Source organism: Sclerotinia sclerotiorum, genomic scaffold (genome assembly GCF_000146945.2).
Source record: "Sclerotinia sclerotiorum 1980 UF-70 scaffold_9 genomic scaffold, whole genome shotgun sequence".
Lineage (NCBI taxonomy): Eukaryota > Fungi > Ascomycota > Leotiomycetes > Helotiales > Sclerotiniaceae > Sclerotinia > Sclerotinia sclerotiorum.
The window spans coordinates 1,528,319-1,552,457 of NW_001820827.1; the positions used below are offsets into that span (position 1 = coordinate 1,528,319).

At 42.5% G+C, this 24,139-nt stretch overlaps 9 protein-coding genes across 9 annotated transcripts; 3 read left to right on the top strand and 6 right to left on the bottom strand.

The window, feature by feature from the left end:
• Positions 1–241: 241 nt before the first annotated feature.
• On the bottom strand, positions 242–1,302 carry SS1G_07500 (hypothetical protein; the record flags this gene model as incomplete). Its single annotated transcript, XM_001592002.1, has 2 exons — positions 242–424; positions 478–1,302. 2 exons carry the CDS (start codon positions 1,300–1,302, stop codon positions 242–244), a joined length of 1,008 nt encoding a protein of 335 aa, XP_001592052.1.
• Positions 1,303–3,551: 2,249 nt separating this feature from the next.
• On the top strand, positions 3,552–4,413 carry SS1G_07501 (predicted protein; the record flags this gene model as incomplete). Its single annotated transcript, XM_001592003.1, has 3 exons — positions 3,552–3,703; positions 4,215–4,261; positions 4,400–4,413. The coding sequence occupies 3 exons, from the start codon at positions 3,552–3,554 to the stop codon at positions 4,411–4,413; spliced, it is 213 nt and encodes a 70-aa protein (XP_001592053.1).
• Positions 4,414–4,986: 573 nt separating this feature from the next.
• On the bottom strand, positions 4,987–7,771 carry SS1G_07502 (hypothetical protein; the record flags this gene model as incomplete). The annotated part of the gene is made up of 6 exons (XM_001592004.1): positions 4,987–5,026; positions 5,143–5,234; positions 5,442–6,008; positions 6,136–7,027; positions 7,115–7,481; positions 7,537–7,771. The coding sequence occupies 6 exons, from the start codon at positions 7,769–7,771 to the stop codon at positions 4,987–4,989; spliced, it is 2,193 nt and encodes a 730-aa protein (XP_001592054.1).
• A 1,103-nt stretch (positions 7,772–8,874) lies between these two features.
• On the bottom strand, positions 8,875–9,259 carry SS1G_07503 (hypothetical protein; the record flags this gene model as incomplete). Its single annotated transcript, XM_001592005.1, has 2 exons — positions 8,875–9,021; positions 9,107–9,259. 2 exons carry the CDS (start codon positions 9,257–9,259, stop codon positions 8,875–8,877), a joined length of 300 nt encoding a protein of 99 aa, XP_001592055.1.
• Positions 9,260–9,577: 318 nt separating this feature from the next.
• SS1G_07504 (hypothetical protein) lies at positions 9,578–12,894 on the top strand (the record flags this gene model as incomplete). The annotated part of the gene is made up of 3 exons (XM_001592006.1): positions 9,578–11,126; positions 11,184–11,340; positions 11,640–12,894. 3 exons carry the CDS (start codon positions 9,578–9,580, stop codon positions 12,892–12,894), a joined length of 2,961 nt encoding a protein of 986 aa, XP_001592056.1.
• A 2,971-nt stretch (positions 12,895–15,865) lies between these two features.
• Positions 15,866–16,835, bottom strand: SS1G_07505 (hypothetical protein; the record flags this gene model as incomplete). Its single annotated transcript, XM_001592007.1, has 3 exons — positions 15,866–16,066; positions 16,162–16,506; positions 16,683–16,835. 3 exons carry the CDS (start codon positions 16,833–16,835, stop codon positions 15,866–15,868), a joined length of 699 nt encoding a protein of 232 aa, XP_001592057.1.
• A 656-nt stretch (positions 16,836–17,491) lies between these two features.
• SS1G_07506 (hypothetical protein) lies at positions 17,492–18,445 on the bottom strand (the record flags this gene model as incomplete). The annotated part of the gene is made up of 2 exons (XM_001592008.1): positions 17,492–17,596; positions 17,693–18,445. 2 exons carry the CDS (start codon positions 18,443–18,445, stop codon positions 17,492–17,494), a joined length of 858 nt encoding a protein of 285 aa, XP_001592058.1.
• Positions 18,446–19,204: 759 nt separating this feature from the next.
• On the bottom strand, positions 19,205–20,239 carry SS1G_07507 (hypothetical protein; the record flags this gene model as incomplete). Its single annotated transcript, XM_001592009.1, has 1 exon — positions 19,205–20,239. The coding sequence occupies one exon, from the start codon at positions 20,237–20,239 to the stop codon at positions 19,205–19,207; it is 1,035 nt and encodes a 344-aa protein (XP_001592059.1).
• Positions 20,240–21,442: 1,203 nt separating this feature from the next.
• SS1G_07508 (conserved hypothetical protein) lies at positions 21,443–23,434 on the top strand (the record flags this gene model as incomplete). Its single annotated transcript, XM_001592010.1, has 3 exons — positions 21,443–22,063; positions 22,116–23,257; positions 23,308–23,434. The coding sequence occupies 3 exons, from the start codon at positions 21,443–21,445 to the stop codon at positions 23,432–23,434; spliced, it is 1,890 nt and encodes a 629-aa protein (XP_001592060.1).
• Between the last annotated feature and the right edge of the window lie 705 nt (positions 23,435–24,139).

Sequence of the window (24,139 nt, forward strand, 5' to 3'; positions counted from 1 at the left end):
AGCTTAAATTTCTGTTCATTGAGACATGTTGATAACACAAAGCCCCCCTACCATTACCTTTCTACATGCGTACACAATCAATTAACTCACTCGACCAGTTAATGGTATTATTTCCACGTCATATGCTGCATCCAGATCCCTAGACTAACAAATTCTTTGTGGCTTTGAATAACAAACTCACTGAGCCAATATCTCTTATCCTTCGCTCCAAGGATACTTTCCCTGGGGACTTGGCACACTCTCACGTCCCTTCGTCAGCATTTTTTAGTGCAACCCACCGTTTTCGACAGGTGGCATTACCAAAACGATACGATCCCCCGTTATCAGCGATGTACTCAGCGACTTTCTTCCACTCTCCTTGTGGCTCCGAGCCGTCACTCATGCCACGCCCAATTTCCTTTACCGCTTTGCTCAATAGTCGTAACTACAGCCATACATTAGCCTCACCATCTTTGCGAAATCCGAGAGTTTACATACATCATTTTCTGTCCATTCTGGTTTCCTAACTCGATCTTTCTTGTCTTTAGTTAGGGTGCGAAAGCGACCTCTGAGCGTGGATTCCGCAGCTGTAAATTTTCCGCTGGAACGAATCGTCTTGTATGACATGCCTGCCCGCCTTGACCGGACTAAAAATTCATTCTGTTCGGACCGACCACGGAGTTTTGCGTCACCGATTGTGGACGGTGGTACACCCTTAAGCACATCGTTCTTGGGTGTTGTAGCTACAACTGGACCCTTGATTGGTGTTCGACTGCGAGTATTTGCAACTGCACTGATAATCGGGGTTCCGGCTCTCCCGCGTCGATGCTTTGCTGGCCTGTTTGTTACCAGTTGAGGTTCGAGGTGGTTTTCCGGATCTATTCTATCATTCGACTGTCCGAGAATTGCCGCATTACTATTTCGAGTAGGCCTCGAATTTGGAAGCATCTGTCGAGCACGCGTCTGACGGGCTTGGTCCACCACTGATTGGCCCTTCGTAGGGGAAGGACTTGGAGTATATTCTGGACTACTTGCAACCGCAGTGGACTTCGACGAATATGTCGAGATTTGACTAGATTCCGTGGTAGCAATAGAGATGGTTGAGGCGAATGATGCGCTGAGGTTCAACGCTTTAGGTCTGACAGTACTCGGAATGAACGGACTTGGTGGCCAGTTGCTGGCTGGCAAATATGTATGATTCCAATTGTCCGCCGTACTCTCACCCTGGTCATCTTGCGCTCTGGGTAGGCCATCGGAAAAGCTTGGTATCTCATAAAAGCCCAACCCTGAGATCCCACCAGTATGATTGTTGATACGGTCCATATGGTTAACACCTCGATCCGACCACCAACCACTTACTAAGCCCTCATGCGCAACGGCGGACCTTGACTCAATAGACTCGTATGTATTGGCTAAGCTCACGGTCGATGTGGAGAGGTCACTATAGGTTGCATTCGGGCTTGTGCTATCACTGTTGAAATAGTGGATTGCCGTACTAGTAGCTGGGGATGATACCTGAACCATTGATGATGGCGTTGAACTTCTGCAATTTTGAAAAGCTGCAAAGCTTCTGCGCCCCTGGTCCATGCTCATATGTGAGTAATCTGTTCCTAGTGTTGGACTTGAACCATAATCTTGGACCATGCTAGGTGCGGGATGTAATGGAATGGAAAATGAATGTGCTCTATTTGGTTCTTGTCGTGGCTGTATGACTGCGTGTGTAGACTTTCTTTGCGGCTGGATTTCCTGGTCTGTGAAAAGCGGTGTCGTGTCTTGACAGAAGTCACCACTTGTATTCTGAAACTACTCGGGGTCAGTTCAACTGCAAGCTTTATTTTGTTTCTTTTGGATTGCTTACCAGCGGGAAGTTTTTGTACTCTCGAAAGGTTTCAAAGTTTTGCTCCCAACCTCCTGGCGTCGATGGATTGTTGATACTCCACGCGTTATTGCTATTCATCTCGAAAAATGACTCTTGAACTGGAATCATGCAATGATTTGCGACAAAGACATCGAAGCCGTTCGAGATGATTCGGGGCTCCGCGTTGTTTAACATAACTTTCACGCTTGACCGCTATCTTGACTAATTTCCATGTACGTTTCCGACCTGTATTTCAACTACAGGATGCACTCCAACAATTCAAATTTCATCATAACTCTGCATATGCCATGCAAGAATGATGTAGACAGCCCTAACTAAATGTTAAAGTGGTCAAGCTAACTGGGCACTAAATCCTCTCCTTGCGACTTTGGCGAGGCGGGGAGAATCTTTTGACACCCAATCAAGATTGCTATTGAATGATCAGTCTAAGAGGCTTTTACCTGTACTGACGAAAGTCAAAAGAGAAGTGGAAAATTAACTCACATTCAATGTCGTTATATATGATCCAGTCCACAAGTGTTGGCCGATATGCGGAAGACTTATGCAAGTTATCACCGCACAGCTCTATATCTCATAGATCAGAAAATAATTGCATCGACTACAATGATCGGATCGAGCGCTATGCTATTGGATTACTTAACTTCAAGAGACTCCGAGGAAGGAAGCTCAGATCAACCCCATGTCCCGGATTGCACTTGTTACTTTTAGCAGGTCATAGCTCTCTTCATTACGACTTTTCAAAAGTTCGGAATCCCTGCAAATCTTTATCATTGTAAGTTGGGTTTTTTACTGCCTAGCTCTGTTGCCGCAACTGCCCGAAGCATTACCCACAATCGTTCATCTTTTTATGGTAACGAAGGAACCGGATGGATACTTGCATACTTCCTACCGAACTTGACGGCACAAAAAGAAAGCCCTAGTACTGGACAAAATTGAAACTGACCGGCGCTTGAGTCGTTATGTCGTTGGGAGTTAATACTATTTTGACGCCACTAATACCCAAAGCTTCCTCTCGCAAGCTCTCTAATTCATAGGGCACGGTAGCTTGAAAGTATTGAAGATCTCTTCTTGGTGGCATAGAGTCTGCGAATTCCTATCCGGTCTTTGCCGATGATTCGTTACACAAGGTCTTTAGTTCCCAACTTGTCAATAAGGTCTACCGGCATTTGGGAAACCCTTTCTGCTATGCCATGCAGGATACTGTACGTGCAGGTAGTTGCACCTTGACAACTTAGTTCCAGCCAATATTTGCAATCTCCAGATTCCCATGTTCTCCACCTCACGGAGAATGCCATCCAAAGATCAACACTCATTTGCGTTAGTTGATATTATAGATCGGCTTGTACTCCAGTGCTGCTGCACCGCAACGCGCCAATACTTGCTAATTTACATGCGATTCAGACCCTTATTTCTCAAGTTACTCCGGAGATTAAGTCTGTCACATCATCTGTCATATTCAAAAACAGTTGCTTAGTGCCACCATCGGACTCGGGCGCCGCATTGATATATAACAAAGATATGTTTGGTTCGGAGAGTGGCCCATGATTCAAAGAAGTAATTGACACCACATGGCAAAAGAGCAAAAACCTTCCGCGTGTGGTAGCAGCCCGACAAGGATTCCTTGCGCGGGTGTTCGCATACACCAAGCGCACCCCTTTATACACAGTAGAAGCTGCATGAAAGTTCAACCAATATGGCAATGTCATTATTTGGCGGATATTATGGCTGGAAAACGCGGCTAATATTTAAATCTCAAGCGTTCATTTGGAAATATTATGGACAGGCTCGCATGGAGGAGTTGACGTTGCAATGGCTGGCACATCTATTGGCTACAACCATGACCTTGTGAGTTTGGTATTACCAAGTCTCCTGTGACCTGTGTCTTTTCAATTCATTTTCATCGACGATGACACCCCTGCATTTTCGGCCCAGTGGCCAGAGTCAACAGCTACCTGGTTGTAGTGACAGATCAAGGTGGCTTCCGAAGTTCCAATCTCTATAGGCTTGTTACACGATGTAGTATAGCCCTCTCCGTCGAGTTTTTATTCTTGCGGATCTTTTCCAGTTCCGTTCTGCGAAGTTTTACTTATCTTGTGATATGCACCACGAGCGCAATTGACCTTTCACATCTCCACTCATGCTAGGGGAAAGATAGAGAAGATCCGTAGCTCTCTTGGTGAGACCATGGCAATTAGATGGAAATAAGATGCCAAGAGATGGTAATGCATTTCCCTGATTTCCCTAACTCAAACGGACGGTGAACTAATCTGGAAACCAGTGGATCATTCTACAGATTACACAATTAAGGAAAAGAGAGAAAGATTCCAAATACTTTAGTAGCTAACCATAGAATTAGCTGGAACAGAAACCAATTTTTACGGGAAATCCACGATGTACTCTCAAGTAAGGAAATTTACATCCTTAGTTAGATAGTCTTGCATTTTTGGTTTAGTCTGCCATTTTCAAAATAAGCGTTCCTGCTTTTCCACGGAGACAAAAAGTATTCGCAGTGAGGATATTAAGAAAAGACACTTCCTTCAGTGCCGGCGGATTAAGAGCCGGATGGTCGTACTGCATCGACTCTTCGGTGCTCTGTTTACGGTAGGGTAGGACAGGAAGCCCTTTCGTGTAACATATTTTCTTCTGAGCTCGCATACGGCATTTATTAGATTGATTGCCTACTTTCAAGGACTGCAAGCCAAGAAAGCCATGGCGTCTAGAAATTCCTTGATGTGAGCTACCTACCTAGTAGTTTCTTTTTCAGATCCGTTGATATTTCGGATGGATAGTAAGATGTTACGTCAGATGGTAAGTACTTATTTACTTTTGATTTTTATTCTGATGGATTTGTTTTATCTCTTTTAATATCAAGATCAATAAGTTTATTTTTGATTTTTTATATATTATTAATTAAATATAGAAATTTGTAAATCAAATGTAATACATATATATTTATATTTTAATAAACTTATAATATAAATAATTTATAAATAAAAACTACTCTTGATTGTTTATTCTCTACTCTTGACACCCTACCCTCCACTCATCATTCATTTATTCATTCAAGGACTTCATTTGTGGCCTCACTTTACCCGTATACTTCTTCTTATTCTCTAGTTCAGTTCAGCCTAGTGTTGCCATTCCAGGGTGGTTTGGTTTTGATCCTTGCTGTGTATTAGTATGATTAATCTACAATATTTTATTTACTCTCTGCATAAGTAATCATTCTCATCACATTTAAACACCTTTTGCTATATAGGCTGTTTCTTAAATTACATCACTACATGCATTTCCCATCCTCGTGGCTTTTGTCGTTCTCATTCTCGTTCTCATTTATGATGCTCAACTTAATGTGGTTTCTGAATGGCAATCGAACCTAATCTGTCATGACATTGTTAACTCATTTAAGAGCCACAGACATAGCCAGCCACAGCCATTGATTAGCTACGTATGATTACATGTGCCTCATTTTTCTTACATTCTACTCTCTCATCGCACCACCCCACCATCACACCATTCACACCATTCACACCATTTAAATCCAATTACCCTCACTCATACTCATCCGGTTTTCATAACTCACATTTATATTTCCCTCCCTCATATTCATAGCATTAACCTCATAATCATCAAAAGTATTTCCGACGTCTCCTCCTTCGGCTCCGCTTTGGTCGCTCTGCTGGCTCTGCTGATGATAATGCCGATGCAAAGCCACCAGCTCTATTGCACCTCCATCTAAACCCCTATCCTTATCCCATGACTTCAGATCTCCATCATTTTGACCAGTTTCATCATCCTCCGTCATACTTAATTCCATCATTTCCGCCATTCTTTCTGGGGAAAGAAGTCTATGTTTCAGTTTCGCTCTTTTCTCTGGAATACATAGTTTTTCGATAAGAGTCTCTTTGGCGGGAGATGGAGTACGACGCATCCATTCAGATTCTGTAAGAGAAAGAGTGACTGAGTTTTCATCACTCATGATGCTCGTATATGATTTTTCGTTCACACCTTGGATCGCGGATTCCTTTCCTGGTGGGATTTTGAATGGCGAGGGCTTACCTGACGAGTGTTTTGGTTTGCGGTTGGTGACATTTGATAGAGGGAAAGAAGTTTGGATTGGCGATGATGAGATAATTCCTTGTCTCTTGGACTATTCACACAAGATATCAGTACTCTCTCCCGCCATTCTGAAGAGGAAGAGGGGCAAGAAAAGCTTGGGGATATAACTAGGGAAAAGAAGGAACGAGGAAGGAATGAGAAAATGATTCGCAGCATACATCAGTTCTAGTTGGGGGCGGTGATAAAGCTGACACACCCTCAAAGTCATGATCTTGTTCAAAATGGCCTTCGATGTCTTCTTCGTATGCTATAGATATTTCAGAAATATCCGAGTCAATAGAGACAGCAATTGCGGTTCCGATAATTGGCTCTGGAGATGACTGGTCTCTGTCAATATATGAAAGCAATGAAGGGGTAACAGATGGTGCGCGAGATGTTGCTGATGCACGAGATGCCGCTGATGAATTTCTACTTGGTATCTCTGGTAAAGGTCTATTTTTGTAATTGGTAGCCAACCATTCATGCGACGATGTTGATCCAGCCCCATCGATGGATAGCGCAGTGAATACCGACATTGGCATAATTCTTCTCTCAATTTCCTTATCCTTCGGTACTGAGGTATAAAAAGGATCAGGTTCAATGGCAGGGTCCGTGGGTACAATAAATGCATCTCTATGGTCTTTCTTGGCCGTCAACGATAGTGTTAATGGTTTTATATCAAAGGCTCGTGACATCCAAGGTCGTCTTTGATCAGGGGAATATGGACTACCACTATGGTGGAGCGGAGGATATGCAATTTGTAGAGAATCGTGTACCTGATCACTTGTGTACACCTTGCCCAAATACTTCGTTGGAGTATGTGGCGATTTAGTCGTATGATCCAATAGCGGCATACTCTCACTCGGGACCATTAGGTATCTAGCCATGCTTGGAACTTGGGCTTGAAGAATTCTAGGGTGGTCGGCAGGTATAAGATGCAATACCTGCAGACTCTCCCAGCTCCTGTAGTGGAATTTGAATGTGGCAAATGGATTATCCTTGGCATCCTTGAGATGCCAATCGTAGTATCTCGCATCTTGCGGTTTCTCTACAAGTCCATGGTTTGGCATACTACATGATATTAGCCGGCAAAGACTCTCAAGTTTCTCACACATAGCTAGATATGAAAAGCCTACATATTAAGACTTGGAAACTCACACAACACCATATTTTGACTGATCTTTATATTGTTCCAGTTTAGGGTTTCTCCTCTTGCGACCGCGGGCACGAAAAACCTTGATTTCAATCAAACCACCATCATCCGCGGCACCACGACATCCATCTTCCTGACGAAAGAAAAATGGTCTAAATTCCGTGCCAGGATTTTTGTAAGTTGTTTTGCCCTCCTTGTAATCCCATTCTGCACCTGGCTCGAATAAGGCTTTCATAACTTGGCCGGTCGGTCGTGTCTTCGAATTTGTTCCCCAAGATGTAATATGTCGACCATTCATGTATAATTTGAAGTAAAACCATTGACTCTGATCCGCCGCGTCGCAGACGTTGTAACGTACAAAAAATCGAGATCCTAATTGGGAATTAAACATGCACGCGTTGTTCCTCTTGACATTGGGGATTCTCACCTGATGCTGATGGAATATAGACCGAAATGATTGAGGATTGTCTACCAAGTAAACGATCGGCCTTGCTGTCGTTAGCTTTAGTAGCGGGTGAGTGTCCATGACCTTCGAAAGCTTCTCTGTCCAATTTTGGTGATCGAAATGTGAATTGAGTACTTTCTGGATGCGGAAATTCTGGATGCATTTTCAACTCCCATTGCGAAATAATATGCAACTTGATTCCTTTATGCGCCGGCATCTTGATAAAATGGCTGGAGATTGTGCTTTGAAATTCGAAGCTTTTGAAAATGTTAAGATTTTATCGCGAGAATTATTTTTTCCGATACGTCTTCTTTTCTTTTCGCAATGGTATTAATGTGAATTCGAAATGAAGAAATGAGTGAATGGCATTGATAGAAAAGGAAGTCCGAGGAGTTCGGATTGAAAAAGAACCTTACGATTCATTGAAATAGAAGTAGAAGTTGCCATATGGAAGTAGCGAAGTTCACTTTATTATCGGGACGTGAACCAATTTTTGAACATCACTCCCAACATGAAAGTAATCCTGCGTAAATTCAGACTTCGTAGATTCAGACTTCACTTCAATATTTGGAGTTCTCGCCTCATTTGATACCCACCGTAAGAGATTAAGATAGTGATAGCCATGTGTAGAATTCACTTGTTCATGGCTCAAGATTCTCTCCTCCTTCCTCCCAGTTTCAGACGATGCCTGATTCCCAATTGAGTCTTCTAAGCTTCGATTTATATCACACATGGGAGCATATGAGCATCCCAAGAATAGGCTCTAGACGAAACATATTTATACCAAGGATGTCAAGAAACGACCAAGAGGAAGAGCCCCAGGAAAATGAAACCTAAGTTGCAAGAAGTCTGGAGAAACACAGCAAGATTCCGGCCCGCCATATATGTCGCCGGTGCTTCCCTGGAAAGCTAAGTTAGTAATCAGGTCGGAAGTTTTAGATGGGTACAATGGTTTGGATGAATTTAGTGGTTTGCACCATACATCCGCAGATCAGGTATAAATACGTCTGATTGTAAATACCTCTCTATACCACTGACATCAACATGTGGTGGAAGGGATTTATGCATGGCTGGTGCATTCCGCAATAGAATATCGAGAGCTCCTAGCTTTCACAGATGAAATGTACGACGCCAAAAATAAGAAATTTTAGCACCATGAAAGTGGTATTCTTACCTCTGTCCCAGACATGCAACACGAATCACCACCGTCCATTTCAATGATACGCCACTAATCAAGGGCACAAAATGCTTTTGCAAGTACTGGCATTGATCATAATCGCTCCTAATTTACAACTCCCACACATCCTGATTGCAGTACTGTCACTTCAATCCCAGCACCTTCTTAGTATCTTCTTCTTTATCTAGCAACCCCAAATTCCTCACGACGCCTGCCTTTGGCGCATCATCTCGGGGATTCGCTTGTTCGGCCTTGTGGTAGGCGGCTTGAATTGCCATTGTTCTGGCATGCTAATCATAAGAAATACTGGGTCAGTAAATGATTCGAGGGTTTGTTGCCGGATGCCGCCAAGTTATGTAATCCATGAACACCAACCTCCTTCTTGTGATGTAGGCACTCATAATAATCCTCCAATACCGGCGCGCAAACCCTCTTTCCTGCATCGCTCTCTGTAGAGGTGTTTACGACGTAGCAAGCTAAGACTTCTTGCCAGAAAGGGAAGCATCGGGAAGGACCTTGAGAACCCATTTGTTAGCCATTGAGCTCATTTAAGTTTTCCATCTTCTGCCATTCCTCTGTATGGTAAGTTCAATACATACCCCCATTGAGACCGTAACCAGATGCCATTGTTTGTGTTGGATTGTGAAATTTGGAGGGGTTGAGGTTGTCGATGTGATGTTCAACTACAAGTAACAATTCACGCTAGCCATACAAGGGTTATATGCATGGGTGCCTTTAATACTAGGCGAAGTCTCCAGTGGGAGCTCCCACCTGCCATTCCGACAGATCATTTATTTTGATACAACAAAATTCAATACTTTTGGGTAACACGATATAAGGGCAGCAATGTCAAACCCGGACTTGGAGCCTGCGACGGTTCTCTGGTTAGCTGTAGAATTTACAACCAGAGGAGATTTAAGACTTCTGCGAGCTCTTGTATCGCGATATCGAAATGTTCTACGGAATGAGCTTCTCTTGCGCATACTTCTCACCCATCTACCAGAATGTTTGGAAGCTTCCAAATATGTGCCATTTCTACAGGATCTCGTATCAGGAAAACCGATTGATAATTCTCAAGATCCCATTGATTTGAGCGCAATGAAGGGTATAAACCCCGCAGAAGTAAATAAGAAAGCCCGGAAACTACGACTTCTGCCTCTACGATGGAAAGATGCGCCGTTGGATGTCCCCGATGACCACTTGATTTTGTTCTTGATGCAAAGAGCATTACTAGTTGACGAAAACACTGGCCTACTCAGTGAAGTCCTGAAATTACTGACTCCATTCTTAAGCTATTCATCATATCTACGGACCTGGACAATTTCTACCGTTTTACCCCTCCTACGTCTCAATTACGAATACTACTCTGGTGCTCAGCCAATCCTCACCATTCGCGAGTTTCAAGCTTTAGACGATAGCAAAGGAACAAAGTATTTGCTCTCAAAGACCGGAAAGGATTCAGCTACATTGACGGAGGAGAATAAGCCCGTGGGACGGGACTTGCGTGGATTGACTGGTCCATGGCTTTATGGTGACAATAGGTGGAAGAGAAGAAAAGTTCAAGATGAAACTACAGCGCAGTCTCAAGCAGCAGTATCATTGGAACAAGCAGGCATGATAAATCATAAATATGCTGGTTGGGAAATGGTATTTGCATGGATTATCGCTGAAGCAGGTATATCTTGGCCAACGGCTGTCAAGGCTGTTGAACAATGGGATGGACCGGGAGACGTAGATCTAGGAGGTTTTGATGATGGAACGGAATGGTTGGACGAAGAAGATCAACGCCACTTAGAACAACGATACGCAAAAGCGGCTCTTGCGACAGCTTACCTTATCCCTGAAAGCTCCATTGAGGCTTTGACGGGTGTTCATCGAATCCTTTCCAGGATTCTCACATTACTTGAAATGGATAAGATGCCTACATTAGAAGCAGCTGCTAACCTATTAACTCCTATACCTATCCTGGAAAAAAGTCGTTTATCCATCAGAAACGCAAAATTTCTTCGGAATAACCATTTAGAAGAGAAAAATGCTTTGACAAATCCAAATGAACCATCCATCCATTTACTACTGGCATTACTTATTAGTGCATATCTTCTTACTAGGGTCGGGGAGGGATGCAATGTTCAGAGAGCTGGAGAGCTTGCTTTACTTCAAGATGAACGCGAGCAAATGATGACTTTCAGGGGATTCCTCACCTCGTTTAGTCACCCTCCCAGTACAGATGATCGATTTTGGATCAGGATGAGAAATGAATTGCTATGGCTAAGGGATTGGGGAGCCGGAGAGCTTGAGGATACCACCGATCCCAGTCGTGGTAGGGGTGTTTTCGGTCGGATTCACAAAGAGCTCATCGAGGTAGAATTCTTCAAGCTTCTTCTTGTCAATAGCCGTATGTAACTCATCCACTTCCGTATGTGCAATTTCAGTTATTGACCGTCTCATCTAGGATATACACTCGCCAAATCTATTTATGAGACTTCGCCAGAGAAACCTCTACCAAGAGAATATTTGCAACATGCCATCTTGACCGCGGCTGAGAATGCCTATGATAATGCCACAAATCCTAACAAGTCTAGGGGCGGCGTTAAGAAATGTGAGGAGATGTAAGTATTTTCTACACTTTTACACATTCCCTTGAAGCATTTATCAATTATCTTTCAACCATCACATCGGCGAAAGTATATTTTTTTATATTGGTCAACACTTTTCATTGGTGTTCACATAAAAAGCTCAATCCATGGTCATGACTCAGAACCTTCGATGAAATTTCTGCCTCTACTATCCATATTTTAGACTAATTGAATGTGGGGATTGATGAGAGCATTGCTTTCAGGAGCAGGCGTCATCAAGACGCTCTTTCGCACACTATTATCTTCATCAAAATGCTAACTTATTCCGTTAGTCTTAATGCATTTCCCGATACATTAAGCGACCACCACCAAACTCAAGAACTGCACAATCTTGTTCTCGTTACGGACGAGATAGGTCGATACAGCTTGGTTCTGAAACAAGGACAACCTTTCCTACCAGTCAATCTACGTGTAAATAGTGACCCCCTGTCAATCTTGAACAAGATACTCGAACAGAACGACAAGAGCTATACCCAAATCAACGAGTTTATTCGGATGGCTCGAGAAATGGTTAAGGCAGGTTTAACCATACCAGTTCCAGTTGGATACCCTGTAACTCCTGATTTGAAATTCAAAATTGCCGAAAAGCGTGTGATCAGTATGTGTATTGATATTGCTCTTGCGGAAGATGATTTCGAAACAGCTTATTCTTATGTTGTTACCCGTCTTAAGGCTATTGGTCGTCAAGCCCATACTCGCATGCCAGAACTTGAGCGGAACAATACGGGATGCGTTGGTCAACGTCCACCTAAGCCTATTGATGATTGGTCATGGCGTGCAGCTTTACAAGCAGGTAAATATCGTCGAAACGCTCAAACGACACGAGCCACTCATCTTGGCAATACTAGTGGAAATCCAGAGATTAGACATCTGCAACAGAGAATGGATTGCTTGGCCCAAGCTCTACGAATGGCCCCAAGGGATACTTTACAGGAGGTCTTGAATGCATATCGCAGATGTGAGGAAGAGCTCGATACACAGATCAAGCAAGAAGCAGAGCAGGAAGAAGCTTGGGATGAGAAAGCCGATGACAAAAGCATGCCAGGTGGTTATGCACCTACTCCTGCCAGACAATATTCCAATGCTAGAACTCCTCGAAGGAACAAGAATGAAGAGGCTCCTGTATCCTTTTTCGATCTCTCAAAAGAAAGTATTACCCGTGCACAAACTGGTTTATCTGCTTTATCAATGTTCAGGGGTCAATCAAAGCGTTCTGAACCAAAGAACGACAACATGCCCGCCCAGGCAGAAGCCCCAGCTGCAGTTCTCAATGAAACTTCGAGTGGAAGAACATCGATTAGGAAGAGGGATCAACTTCGAAATGCTGCAGTTGGTACTTTAGCCGGAGGCATTGGTTGGTTGATCAATGCGCCATCAATTAACACCAGTGCTGGATCCTCTGAACGTGGAAACGGACATTCAAGAAACTCTAGTGCAGGTACTAATAGAAGTCACGAGGTTCCTCAGGTGAAAGAGGATAAGCAGGACAATGATGAAATTTCTTGGGATGACGATGACGCATGGTAAATAGGATAGATGGACTCTTTCGTAAATAGGTGTTATTCTATGGATGGTTTTATACATAAAAAATGGCGCTAGGTTTTATATGGGCATGGGATAACCAAGAGCTGGATGGGTAGGGGTTACTGGGACGGATGGTCTGACCTAAAATTGGAGTTTTATCATTACCACTTGAATCTTCTATGTATCATATTGCAAAGGAAGGATGAATATATTCATTAACTGCATAACTTACTGTATCTGATATGGCCAAGGGTCAATCAATATATTGATAGTTCTAATCTTCCTGTGTATTCTATATAAGCTCTCAATATCCTCCGCATATCGAAAGGGCAATACTCTCTCGTATATACAGCAAGAGGGTAATGATATCTTCTCATGATTTTCCCTCTTCATTGATCCTTTGTAAGTCTTATGTTTGGTATTCGTCATAATCTTACATGTCCTCTTAATTTCCAACTAATGCAACAATCAGAAAAAGGAAAAGGAATGTAAATACACGGAATTCAGAAGATATATAAACATCAATATAAGCCCAAATTTCTCCAGCTCATTTGTTGGTTTTGGTTCTCTGGAACTACCTGGGGGTGTCTGCTCTCTGGCTTCTTGGGCAGATATATTTTTAAGACCTTTCGGACTTTTTTTTTGATATTCTGATGAATGCCCTTTTGGGGGGGGGGGGGGGTGGGAAGGTTACCATCAAAATACTTCTAGAGTAGTTGTTCAGCTATAATGAGAGGAAGTCAGCCATCCCTCGAAGTGGTCTTCCACAGCTTGAATTTGTTTGATGATTACTAGTGTTTTGAATATTCATCAGCTGATTATTTGTGCAGTTTTATCAGGAAGCTCGGGTTCCGGGCAGGTAATAAATAATTAAACTCTGGATTCTAGAATAACTTGTTGGTTTTGGGCGAGATATAAGGCGGGAAACTAGTCATGCGGCAAGTATAATTCATTGGTTGGGCTATTCTAGCGGAAACGGAGGTTTTAATCTTCATAGCTCTGGTACCGAGGGATTAAGAGTGTTTATGGTCTTTGAGTGATGCTTTTTTCTTTGTATAGCTCTTGAGAGACTTTTGGTTCATTTTGGTTGATGATGAAGTTTGGAAGAATTTCATGAACACGCATTGTTTCTAGAAGCAGCTTGCATATACATGCAGCTAAGCATGTTCTGTGTCAATTACGTACAGATAGATAGATGTATAAGAAGCCTTGAGGTCGAGTGACGGGGCGCTGCGAATGACAAGGTAAATATATTCATGCATACGAATCCCCGCAGTCTGGATACGAAATAGAGCGAGGGTTGTATTTGAACCACCTGCATTGGCAATAGAGATTTGAAGAAGCCAAACTTGTCGTAAGACCTCTTAATCATCGGGGTAGAAGATAACAGATTCTTCTGCGACATGTTCCTTGCCGAGAGTCACTAGTTGCCTAAATTTCTGTAAGGCTTTTTGCTGATGAGTTGTTATACTGTGTAAGCTTTGTTAGTTCATTTATTTAAATTCTCTTGGGTTGAATTTTTGAAGTATATATATATCCTGCTGCTCAAGAACTGAACGCGGAAGCTGGACTGGGTTCTTGATCTGTTATATTGACTTTTCCATTGGTGTTCTCCGTATCGCTCTCATATTTGGGTGAAAGTAGTCCCCAGTCATCTACGCCCAGTGCTTTTCTATTTTCAGCAACAGCAGCAGCAGGAGTAGTAGTTCCAGTGAACCTTCTGTCACGCAGCGATCAAATAACAATCGTGACACAAGGAGCTGCTTGCAGTTAAAAGCTTATTCAATGACGACTACCAAGTCGAACCAGGTGCGACCAGAGATTGATAGGAGCGAATTAAAGGCCGATAATGTGTGATTGCTTGGTAGTAGTTAGGTTCTCGTTCGAGATAATCTCAAACAGATAATAGATTTTAATCTAAGCGAAAGCTTTCTACGACAAACTACTCTTGGAATTGAAATTTGACAGAGGATTTCCCATATTAGGAAAAAGTCAGCTCAGTTAAACGCGGCAGGTTATTATTATTAATAATGTGAAACTAGATGGTGGTAACTGGGTACTTGCTATGCGAACGTGCCATGAAAGAAAAACGACGATTTTTCTCCCCGCCTATGATAAAAGCTCCAGGACTAGCTAGTTTTTTCTCCTTATTACTTGTGCTAATTAAGTCTCGTGAAGCACATCAGTCCCGTGAAAGTAGCAGATTTCTTAAGTCAAGGTGCTTCCGTAAGAAGGAAAAGAAAAGAATTAGATCGAGGAATTGAATAAGATTTTGATTTGATAAGCAGAAGTGAGAAAGATAAAGAAAGACGAAAAACAAAAATTAAACCTGCTTATGCTGGGATCTAGTAAAAGAGACTCATTTACATATCAAATCAATTTCCCGGAACATAAAAAGCGCTCCAATGGCTTTTCCGTTTCTGATTGAGCAGGGCTCTTTGCCCTCCCGCTAGACACAATCTCACTCTTAATTATGTATAGCCTGGTAAATAGTTTTCGTCATAGTGTAGGAAATTTCTTTGTATCCAAGCTTACTTTGATATTCTAAGATTAATTTCACATCTTTCTTCAATAACTTCCTCCTACTTGGGAGAAATTACGGTCCTCTCGAAGCGAATGCCCCCGGGAGATATCTTAACACTTTTTAGCTTTTAATTGGTGATGGGAATTTTGGAGAGGAGGAGGAGGTAGATGGTGAGTTGTAGATTGTGGATTGTAAGATTAATGAATTGAAGATTTTCATGTTGTAATGCTATAAATTCCTAATTCAAAATCAATGTAGCTATGTATATGTACGGGCAAAGCGAATTTGATACATCATTCGATTTTCCATCCACTGATATGTTTCCCGTTTCTACTACTCGATCCTCACACATCTCACTTCTCAGTCCATCCAAACCCTCATCCCTCCCTCAAACCCCCTACTCCTGCAACCAATACACACCACCCACTCATCCACTCACTCCCCATTCTCCTACTCAACCCTCTTAGCCATAATCCAAAAATGCACCTCCTCATCACACTCCGCCTCTTCTTGTGCCTGAAAAGCCTCCTTCCTAGTCTTCACAATTTCAAACCCATTGTCTCCTAATAATTTCTCCCACCCTTTCCTCGTATACAGTAAATTTCCATAAACATGACCCATGAATTTACCCGGGACATTTTCCGCGTAAAGCTATAATTTTATATCGGTGATTAGCCATGAATGAATAAGAATAGGGGAGAAAAGTATGTGTAAAGAATGACAGATATATATATGTAAAATCTCACCCTCTCCTCATCAAACATACTCTCCTCCACCATCCCCGCATCCTCCGCCAAAATAGTCCCCACAAAAATCCATCCCCCCTCTTTAACCCAACCCCTCCATTTCCCCACCACCCTCTCCATTTCCTTCCGCTGAAAATGAAACATTGAGAAAATAATAAATGCCGCGTCGAATTTTTCCTTCGCTTCATAATCAAGCATACTGATACATTCGAATGTTGCTCCTGGCACGTTTTTCTGCGAGAGAGCAATCATTTTGGGTGAGAAATCTATCCCGTGGAGTTTACGTCCTGATTGGATTACTGAGAGGGAGGTGGGGATTCCAGTGCCGGATCCGATGTCTAGGACCTGTTGAGAGGAGGGGAGGGTGTTAGTTTGTGGTTTGATGGAGAGGATATAATGGGAGCTTGATTCAAGTTGATTATATAGAATGAAGAAGATGTTCAAAGTTTATATCTTGTTTGTGCCCCTCGAGGTCGAGAATTAGGTAGAATGATGTGAAATAAAATAACGAATAATCATACCGAAGCATCAGGAGGTAAAAGCTCAAGACTCTCTTTGATGAAGGTCAATAATCCAGGATCCAGACCATAGTATTTATCGTATTTGTCACTAATGCTATCATAGAATTTAGATGCACTTGTATCATCAGCTCCAATGTTATCTACAGAAGACATCGTTACTGTGCTTGCAGAAGGTTCTTGGAGAGGGAATTCGAATGAAAATACCAAGAATATCCAGATATTGGTGGTGGTAATCTTACTAGTTTGTGATGTGATATTTGAGTCGAGTTCAAACTCAGCTCAAGGAAAAAGTTGTAAAAAGAGGGGTAATTTCTGCTAACCTTATCAATGATTAGCAAAAAATGATATGCAGGTTAGTGGCGAAGGATTCTTAAGATATGCAACAATTCCTTCCTCTTCAACTTTCTATCCCATTTCTGATTCATATCTGGTGTCTTAACTTCCTTTCTGAGAAGTAGATGCAGCTCCTGTCAGAAGTAGACATTTTAGTGTGGGGTAGTATCGCAGTAGTGATGTTACATTTGTAGATTAACCGATCCAATGATCTTCCTTCTAGTCCTACCCTATGTAAAATCTCGAATCATAAGCAAGCAGAGAAAAATGAAGACGTCTATTCCTGAAGCATTTTTAATGTCTGTACTCTCCAAATGAATTACGGATTAGTTGTCTCGGCTCTGAATAGTCACACAGGAAGATATTTCTATTTGATACTTGAAAAGGGACATTATATTGTTATGGATCAAAAGACGTGTTCAAGGTCATTTACAAAGAATTTGCCTTTTCCTCCTGCCATGTTGACACTTGCTTTGCTAAGCCTCATCATCTTCTCCTTCGTTGCTATCAACCTTCTTATTAGCCTCGAGCTCCATGAGTCTAGGGGATCGACGAGGTTTGATGTATACACCGTACCCATCCTATCAAACAAGTCAGTGCCGTACCTCCAACCTAGGCCTAGCTAGCTTTTTCTCCTGATACAAAGGAAATAAGAAATAGTAACGAACTCAACATACCTTCATATCCTCAAGCTTGTAACCCATCTCCTTATCGCTTAACTCTATGCATTCATAGGGAAAATCCTCACCCCATCTGTCATACCACCTATTATTCAAGATCTTAAATTTTTGCTCTTTCCGAAAACAACCCTCCTTTAATTCCAAAACCTCTAGGTTTTCGAATCGAGCAATCATTTCAGTGGTGGTTTTGAAAAGACAAGGCTCCCCAAGCATCAGATACTTAAGCTTTTCTTGCATCTTCGCAATATCAAGGCCACGGCTTAATGGGGTTGGGAGTCTCTTGAGCCTATGTGAAGTACCCTGGAGTAGCCTAACCGCGCGATCGGATTGGATGTAGAGGGTGTCTATTTCAAAGTTGAAGTATACGGGATGTGGAAGACAGTGGCTGAACTCGAGTTTGTATTTCTCTTGGGCGATTTCGCGAGCCATAGAATTGACATGTAAAAGTGTGGGCAAAGTTGTACTGACAACGATCCTTGCACTCTTGTATTTTCCACCAAAAGTCTCAGTGCTATACCACTCTCGAGTCCATTTATCTGGAGTTTCAACAAGGATTTCGACGGCTTTAAGAGAAATGATGCGGCCTTCGGGGAGAGATTCTTCGAATATCATCCTTTGGAGTTCAGGAGCTAGTTTGGCAAATTGATGGAATTGTGCTTTTTGGTTTGCTGGCCAACGGGGTCTGATATAGGTTGAAACTTCGGTAGACTTGACATTGTACTCGAGGAGATGTTGACATGGTTGATTCATGGTTGAAAAGAGAATGAAATAGTCGTAGATGATGGAGATCGCAATTTTTTGATTTAGAGATCGGGGATCTGTGTGGGAAAACGGGAGTTTATGTCTATCAGAAAGAGGTTAGTAAAGATACCATAAGAAAGCTCTTTCTAGTAATTTTCTATGGAATGAATAGGGATAAATGGAGATGAATGACGGGAACTGGACGAGAGAATTTCTGGAATAAAATTGAAAACCTACCAGTAAAAAGATATGTCGACGACCTTTCAGAAAGAATCCTAGATATTTTTTCGGCGAGTCATGAAGTTTAAAAATTCAAGAGCGACAACGACACCGGCTCAAAGATGATAGTGATCATTTTAAGTAAAAGAGGTTGACGCGTTCATGATTTAACTCGTGGATTATGAACCACTAAGCCTTAGTGTGAACAGCCTCGTCGTGTACGGCTGAGATAATACCTTTTTGCTTTGAGGATATGATCCGATTTCTCAGATTATCCAAAAACCTGACAGGATTCTCTCACCAAGAAGTGAAATTAGTCGAAAAGAGTGAATGTTTTGATGATGTGGATGGCCAGGCAACCTTAGCCTCGCTTGCTTAAGCCTGGTGGCCTTGCAGCATTAGTACCATAGTCTCGTGATATCCTAACAATGATATTCAATGTTGGGGTCTTGAAGAAGTTAGAATGTATAAATAGCTAATCGGTAGAGAAAGATTAATATTCAAGACCAAAGACGTTCACTATTCTTTTGCGGATTCACCAACTTCATTCTACACAGCTTGGAGCTTCTGCTTTGAGACCGCCTCGAGAATATCCGTAACCATCCTCCTATTCACCGGACACTCAATACCTAGCTCTTTTCCTCTTCCGACAATATATCCATTAATATAGGCGATCTCAGTTTCTCTGCCATTGCTAACATCTTGAAGCATGGAACTTCGATTCCCGGCAGTGGCTAGAGCAACGTCAAGAATGATGTTCCGCAAAGTCTCTATTGAAAATCGTTCTTCTAGGCCTGGAATCCCTTGAAGTTCAGGCAGTGAACAAATGACTTGACTAATTTCGGATACTAGGCCTCCAAAAAGATCTCCTATATCCCCGATCATGGAAGACTCCATAATCATACCATTTAAACAATTGTTTAGAGCAGTGAGAGGATTTATTACAGCGTTCACAGCCAATTTCTGCAATTGAAGGAGTCTAAATTCATCCCAAGGAACCTCGCTGGCGCGAAGGAGCTTAGAGTCAATGACTTGTCGTAGGAGATGGCTTTTGACTGGAGATCCTTCTTTATCCATTTCGGGATTTCCAATCGTGACAAAACCATGACCAGCAAGGACTGCCGTTAGTGGAGTTTGTTGAGAGACACCATGGGATGCTATGCCAAATAGATAACGTGGCCTGTCTTTGAAATCGGGAAACACGAGCTTGTTGACTTCTTCTACTACTCCTATACCGTTATGTACGAACAGTACAGTTGACATGCGGGACAATCGATGTTTGATCATCTCAAGCGCCTCCGCCATTTTGTGGGATTTTGTGGTGACTATCAGATTGGATATAACCTTAGTATCTGAGCGATTCTTGTTACCATCCTGGCATAATTCAATATCGTAATGACCACCACCAAGCCAAACACCGTCATGATAGATTTTAATCTTTGGCCCTAGGGCTTTCGCCTTGTGGTATAGAGAGTGACGATGAAACAATAAAGTGACAGGAGGAGGTTCGGGCTTCGTAGCTAATGAGTGTGCGAACAGCTTTCCCAGGTTTCCAAGACCTAAAATATGTATGGTGGGATCCATCTCCAAGTGATTTGCATCTTGATCACGTTGACGCTCTAGGTGGATTTTCTGTCGAGCAAATGGTGTTGAGGAATGAAATAGAAATCTCCGAGATCTTTTGAAACAAGGTTTTGGGGTCTGGTGTATACATGGTTGGATTCTCTGAAGACATGGTAGCTTAGAGGATCTGGAATAAGAAAGGAACATTGTTGGCCTCACATCTCGCTGTCAGCCGTCACAGTGTTTACTAGGTAGGTACTCATATAGTATACTCCGGATATAACGCTGAGATTATATTTTCATGACTCAGGTTAATTTAGCTGCACGGTTAGTGTTCTATGCTAACCGTACAACTCTTTGTCCACACTATTAATTCTCGTAGAAAGCAAGTAAGTCCTTTCATTTCACCAATTCTGTCCTAGAAATGAACGGAAATACGTAGGATATGATAGTCATCCAATTAGATAAAGATATTAGGTAAGAATACCTACTATGTAGCCTCAACTATTCAAGGCCTCTGAACGAAGGAGTGGCAATGAAGGAAGATGAAGGAAGCCCTGAACACGTGATAACATCCACTCAGTTCTCTCTCCTACGTCAGATTATTTTTAGCCCTATCATTGGAATGTCCAATCTAAGAGATCTGATTGGTGAGTAATGTGAGAAGAAAGATTGCGGGGAGTGTACTTAGTAAATGTTTGCTCCTGCTACCATAGACTCAGAGAGGAATCACTAGTAAAAATGGGTTTCGACTTTTTTATATACTAGGACACTTACCAGTATTTCATTCTCAATTTTCCTTCAAGTACCTATACTAAACAATCCATGTAAAGAGTCCTTCTGTACCTACTTCGAAATGATAATCATTATTTCACTCAAAATGAACAATCTCGAATTTAGGCTTGAAATCTATTGCGGATAATCAATCTCATTCGTCTTACATTTCAATCCTGAATTTATTAAACCACACCCACTGATTAATAGGTACTTCACTCCCCCGAAAAATATGATGTGGCACTAATAAACTTACTTAATCGATAATGAAAAAGGCTCTAGTCTGAGAAAAACCCCACCAAAAGATTTCTCCCCACCATTAACGATAAACCTGAAAAAAAGGTCGACTCGACAAAATCCATCCAACAGAGAGAGAAATCAAAAGTATTTCTTTTTCTTCATCTATCGCTTATTGATTATTATCACGACAACTTCAAATAATTAATCAAAATGGTTTCAGCATCGAAAGCCGCTCGTGATGCGAAGAGGGCCGCTGAAGGAAAGCCAGCAAAGAAGACGCTTGCCTCCAAATCAAAGGCTGGCTCCCAGGCTGCATCTGGCACTACAACTCCTGGCGAAGTAGCCCTCGACGCCAATGGAAATGTCCTTCCCGACGAGGATCAACCTGCGACGAAGGATATGGATGAAGTCAAGAGATTAGCTGCACAAATGGATAAACATGGTCTCTCTGACCGTGTCACAACCGGTGTTCTCAGCTCTCTCAAGCAAAGTCGTGACGTTAAGATTACATCTGCATCGCTGGTTTTCCACGGTCGTGTCCTTTTGAACGATACAACACTCGAACTTACATATGGACGTCGATATGGTCTTTTGGGAGAGAACGGTTGCGGAAAGTCAACTCTCCTCAAGGCAATCGATATGCGCGAATACCCTGTTCCAGATCACGTCGATATCTACTTATTAAACGAGGGTGCTCCTCCTAGTGACTTGGGTGCCTTGGAATGGGTTGTCAGAGAAGCAGAGAACGAGATGAAGAGGCTCGATGACGAGGCCGAGCGTTTGTTGGAGGAGGAAGGACCAGAGAGTCCAGTTCTTTTGGATCTTTACGAGGTAAGATTTTCAGGTGCAAGATATCTCGTCATACATTTCTAACTAAACGTAGCGTATGGATACCATGGATCCATCTACCTTCTCCACCCGTGCATCCCTTATTTTGACTGGTCTCGGTTTCAACAAGGTCACTATCCACAAGAAGACCAAGGATATGTCTGGTGGATGGCGTATGCGTGTGGCTTTGGCTAAAGCTCTTTTCGTCAAGCCTTCCCTTCTCCTTCTCGATGACCCTACCGCACATTTGGATTTGGAAGCTTGCGTGTGGTTGGAAGAATACTTGAAGAAATGGGACCGAACTCTTATCCTTGTTTCTCACTCTATGGATTTCCTCAACGGTGTTTGCAGCAACATGATCGATATGCGTTCCAGACAGCTCATCTACTATGGTGGTAACTACGATTCTTACGCAAAGACTAGATCTGAACAAGAGGTCAACCAAATGAAGGCCTACCAGAAACAACAAGATGAAATTGTTCACATTAAGAAATTCATTGCTTCAGCTGGTACTTATGCCAACTTGGTGCGTCAAGCCAAGTCCAGACAAAAGATTTTGGATAAGATGGAGGCCGATGGTTTCATTCAAAAGGTTGAGGAAGATCGTGTCTTCACTTTCCGTTTCGCAGATGTTGAGAAGCTTCCACCACCAGTTTTGTCATTTGACGATGTTACTTTCTCCTACTCTGGCGACTCTAAGGATGATCTCTACCGCAACCTTGACCTCGGTGTTGACATGGACTCCCGTACTGCTCTTGTCGGACCTAATGGTGTTGGTAAATCCACCCTCCTCCGTCTCATGACCGGAAAACTTTCCCCCACTGGAGGAACTGTTTCCCGTCACACACATTTGAAGATGGGTGTTTACTCTCAACATTCTTCGGAACAATTGGATCTTACCAAGTCCGCCTTAGATTTCGTTAGAGATAAGTATGCCCACAAGAGTCAAGATTACCAATACTGGCGCCAACAGCTTGGAAAGTATGGTCTCAGTGGTGAATCCCAAACGGCATTGATGGGTACTCTTTCCGAAGGACAAAAGTCCAGAATTGTGTTTGCTTTGTTGGCTATCGATGGACCAAATATGTTGTTGTTGGATGAACCTACCAACGGTTTGGATATTCCTACCATTGACAGTTTGGCTGATGCTATCAATGCCTTCACTGGTGGTGTTGTTGTTGTTTCTCACGATTTCAGGTAAGCATTTTTCCATCGGACGAAAATGAAATTATGCTAATAGTGTATAGATTGCTTGATAAGATTGCTAAGGATATCATGGTATGCGAGAACCAAACCATCAAGAGATGGGATGGCACGATCGCCGAGTACAAGAACCACTTGAGAAAGAAGATGGTTTCTGCAGGTGCTGTTTAAAGTGGCTATATATTAACAATAACCCGTGCAATATACCGTCTAACAAAAAGTTTGATTTGGTGCATTGATGGACGACTTAACATTTGACATACGGGTGGCATTCACCAAGGCTATTGGCCATTCTCTCACGGCCCGGAACTGAGGTCGTGGAGGGATTGGGGGCGGTGCAGGATTGTTGAAACACCGTTTTCTTTTGGTGGGATAGAATGCGAGTCTGTTTAGATGGCGTTAATTTGGTTGAGATCTTTAAAAAATAACATTATTACAAATACATTTGGGAGTGTGATGTGATTGATGGTTGATAGTGATGTGAATGTGGTGTACAGGGACTCTTTAACATTTTACATGATGAAATTGATGCTATTGTTATGGCTGATCAGAATGTATGGCAGGCCCCTAGAATAGGCTCCATTGTTCTTACAAGTAAAAATCCCAACCCCCAAAACTCTCACCACCGAACTGTTACCCAATCGTTACACCACGCCCAAGGTCATCGTCGAACCGTCGGGTCCGAGTAAAAAATCGAATACAAGTATATCAAAGCTATTCTGCATAGAGTTTGGGAGGGATTCGGTAAACGGGTATGATGGGGTAAAGTATTGGTGGCGTGGGCTTGTGGACGGGGATGCTCTGATGGTCACGGGCTGAGCCTTGGCGGATGGGTTGGCTGGATGGGAGGGAGCAGGGGGGAGGGATCGAGGTGGG